Raw genomic sequence first — 2,958 nt, forward strand, 5'->3', positions numbered from 1 at the left:
CGCTAAAAGGCACCGCTAAAGAACATTTCTTTTAGCGGCGTTCGTGAAGAAAGTGCCGCTAAAGATCATGTTCTTTAGCGGCGTTTTTTACTCAAGCGCCGCTAAAGAACATGATCTTTAGCGGCGTTTTTCTTCTAGCGCCGCTAAAAAACATGATCTTTAGCTGCGTTTTTTAAGCGCCGCTAAAAACCTGTTTTGGTGTAGTGGCGCGTGTATGATAATGAACTGGAAATTACATAATTAGGTGGAAAATTAAAATTTTAGTGATAAATTAACATAGAATTGTTATATATCATTTTAACGGAAGTGATCAAAATATTCAAATTATATTAGGAGAGTATTTATTTTACAAACATATTTTAGTTACCTAAAATGAAAATCTGTAAAAATTAAATCACCAACCTGAATAATTTACTCATTGCATTATAGTACTTTTTCTTAATCATTTCTATAACCCTTTATTCCATTACAATTTTTTTCTATTGTGCCCCTAGAAGGTCAAAGCTTAAAACATTAGTTTTGTTTTTTTTGTTTTTTGTTTTTACTTTGCTGCTATCTTCATTGTTCCATCTTCTCTCCATCTCGTCAACAACACTCTCTCTCCAACAGTAGCGTTCCCTCTCTGCTCTTCATTTGTTTTCGTTTCTTTTCATTTAAAAATATTTTGAAAACGAGAATCATGAGCCACTACTTTAGCTATTAACCGCTATACTAACCGCTATAACAATTATTGCAGTCACTACTATAGTGATTTAAATTCACAGCGGTTTTTCTTCTTATAGCGGTGGCGGTAACTCTACTGCTAAATAACAACCGCTATACTGCTATTTTTCATTACTTAAATCATTAACATATAGTGTTTATCCAATAATATCATTATCGATACAATATTATTTGATGTTTATATATTGTATATCTAAATAATATATTTATTTAATATAAATATAAATTGTTATATTAGTTTAAATATATATAATTCAATAAAAACAATTTTTAACATATTATTAAACCACAATCAAAATTTTATTTATATAATTACATAATATTAAAATTTATATATCAAATTACATATTGAATCAAAGTTAATATATAATTTTAATATTTATCCTTACAACCTTCCAATAAACAGAGAGGAAATAATCTAAAATAGTTTTTTTATTAATGAGCACAAGAGATTATATAAAACCGATCATCAAGAAAATGGCAGGTGAACATAGATCGATCAACAACATCATCATTATGAATTGCGTCCTAAAGTCTAGGAAAAATAAAAGAAGCTAAATCGTGAAGATCATGTAAATTATTTATTCATCATCCTGCAGCAACTTGAGGAGCAGTTCTTGGCAACCATCCGCTACCGTATCCTGGAGGAATCCCATTGCATTTGTATAGTGAAGGTTGGAAATGGCACCATTGCTGCGGGTCAGAATAGCAGTGGCCTTATTACGTCTAGGGTCCACAATTCTGCAGCTGGGAATGGGGCTGCTAACAAGTGTTGCGTAGCAAATTTGGTCTTCGTGGTCATCTTCAACCACAATGTTATATGTTCCAGTTTCGTCCGTTTCTGCCCCGATGCTGTATTTCAGCTTCAATGTAGGCCTATCAAAGCACTTGATTTCGACCCTTGCACCTGAAAACAAAATAAAAAGACCCAAGAAAGCTATGATGTGAGACAAAGATTGAAGAAAAAAACATAATCGATGGTGAAAGATAATTAATTTAATGATGATACCGTGGATGTAAGAGCATTTAGATGTTTCAAAACCAGCACGGCAGGCATCACAGTAAACTCTGCCAACGATTTGGAAAGCTTTATTGTTTGCATTAACGAGCACAGGGAGGACACAGATAGCAAGCAACAAGAACAACTTAGTAGCCATTGCTTTGATTTGAGAGATGAAAGAGGCGCTACGAAAATAGGTTACTCAAAGAGGGGGAACGAGAGTAATATTTTATAAGGGGTATATGCGCGGGCTTGTTCATGTGTAGAGAAAATATAGTAATAGTTTACTTCGGGGACTCTGAAGACGGTCACATGCTGAAACATATTGAATGATTCGGGTCTTGCGGCATTTTGTTCTCAAATTTTGCATTAATTGGAGGCGTCGGGATCAGATCCAAGTTCCCAAATCCTTCGTTTGCGCCATATGGATTCTGCAAAGAATAATTTATCGCACGGCTTTTCACACCAATTAATGTATGAAATTTAAGATCCCCGAAACATTTACCAGCAACAATAGTGATTAATTATTAGAAAAAGAAAGAAAACAAGTAGTGACTAGTTACGATAATATACGCAAATATACGTATTATGTATGAAAATTTTAACAAAATGGTCCTTACTTATTACTATATATGTGATACAGTGATTACGAAAATATACGTAGAATACACTACGTTTAATAAGCATAAAAATAATGTAATAAATATGAAAAGTTACATTGCTTAAACGTGTACAACCTAATATATAACTTAATACGAAGTAAGGTCTGCACGTCATTATTTCACATTGATCCTAGACGTTAAGCTACTTTAGACTTTATCCTATACCTCGAGTAAGTTTGGAATTACAAGTCAAACTGATATAAATTCAGTTGAGAAGCTTAACAATTTTTTGATATACATAAATCACTAGATTGTATTATAAGGGTTTTTTTACTTTTAAATGTTTTATATAATATTTCTTTAAAAAAGCCCTTAAGAAAAGTAAAAAAAATCAATTAGACCCTTTTCATTAACAATTTTCGCTTTTGATTACGATGATCATTAAAATCAACTGCTTGATCAATCAAAATGCGATATGTGGCAACTTCTAATTTAATATTTTATTTTTCTAATAAAAACCATAAACTATTATAGAAAATCATAAAAAATTAAAAAGTTAAATTAACTTATAAAATTTAGTACAATTATAAAAATTATAAAAATATATAAAATAAATAAATAAAGCTTATAAAA

At 31.1% G+C, this 2,958-nt stretch overlaps 1 protein-coding gene across 1 annotated transcript; it reads right to left on the reverse strand.

Moving 5' to 3' along the window:
• Window positions 1-1,133: 1,133 nt before the first annotated feature.
• LOC105763695 (protein DOWNSTREAM OF FLC) lies at window positions 1,134-1,949 on the reverse strand. The gene is made up of 2 exons (XM_012582011.2): window positions 1,733-1,949; window positions 1,134-1,630 (listed from the first exon to the last, which is right to left on the reverse strand). The coding sequence occupies exons 1-2, from the start codon at window positions 1,878-1,880 to the stop codon at window positions 1,305-1,307; spliced, it is 474 nt and encodes a 157-aa protein (XP_012437465.1). The 5' UTR covers window positions 1,881-1,949; the 3' UTR covers window positions 1,134-1,304.
• Window positions 1,950-2,958: the final 1,009 nt, after the last annotated feature.

The sequence above is a fragment of the Gossypium raimondii genome, chromosome 12, assembly GCF_025698545.1.
Source record: "Gossypium raimondii isolate GPD5lz chromosome 12, ASM2569854v1, whole genome shotgun sequence".
Taxonomy (NCBI): domain Eukaryota; kingdom Viridiplantae; phylum Streptophyta; class Magnoliopsida; order Malvales; family Malvaceae; genus Gossypium; species Gossypium raimondii.

Excerpts from the sequence above, each read along its gene's own strand:
- LOC105763695 (XM_012582011.2), bottom strand. The coding sequence starts at position 1,880 with ATGGCTACTAAGTTGTTCTTGTTGCTTGCTATCTGTGTCCTCCCTGTG. Across the intron at positions 1,631-1,732 it reads TAAATGCTCTTACATCCACG|GTGCAAGGGTCGAAATCAAG; the intron begins GTATCATCATTA and ends TTTTGTTTTCAG.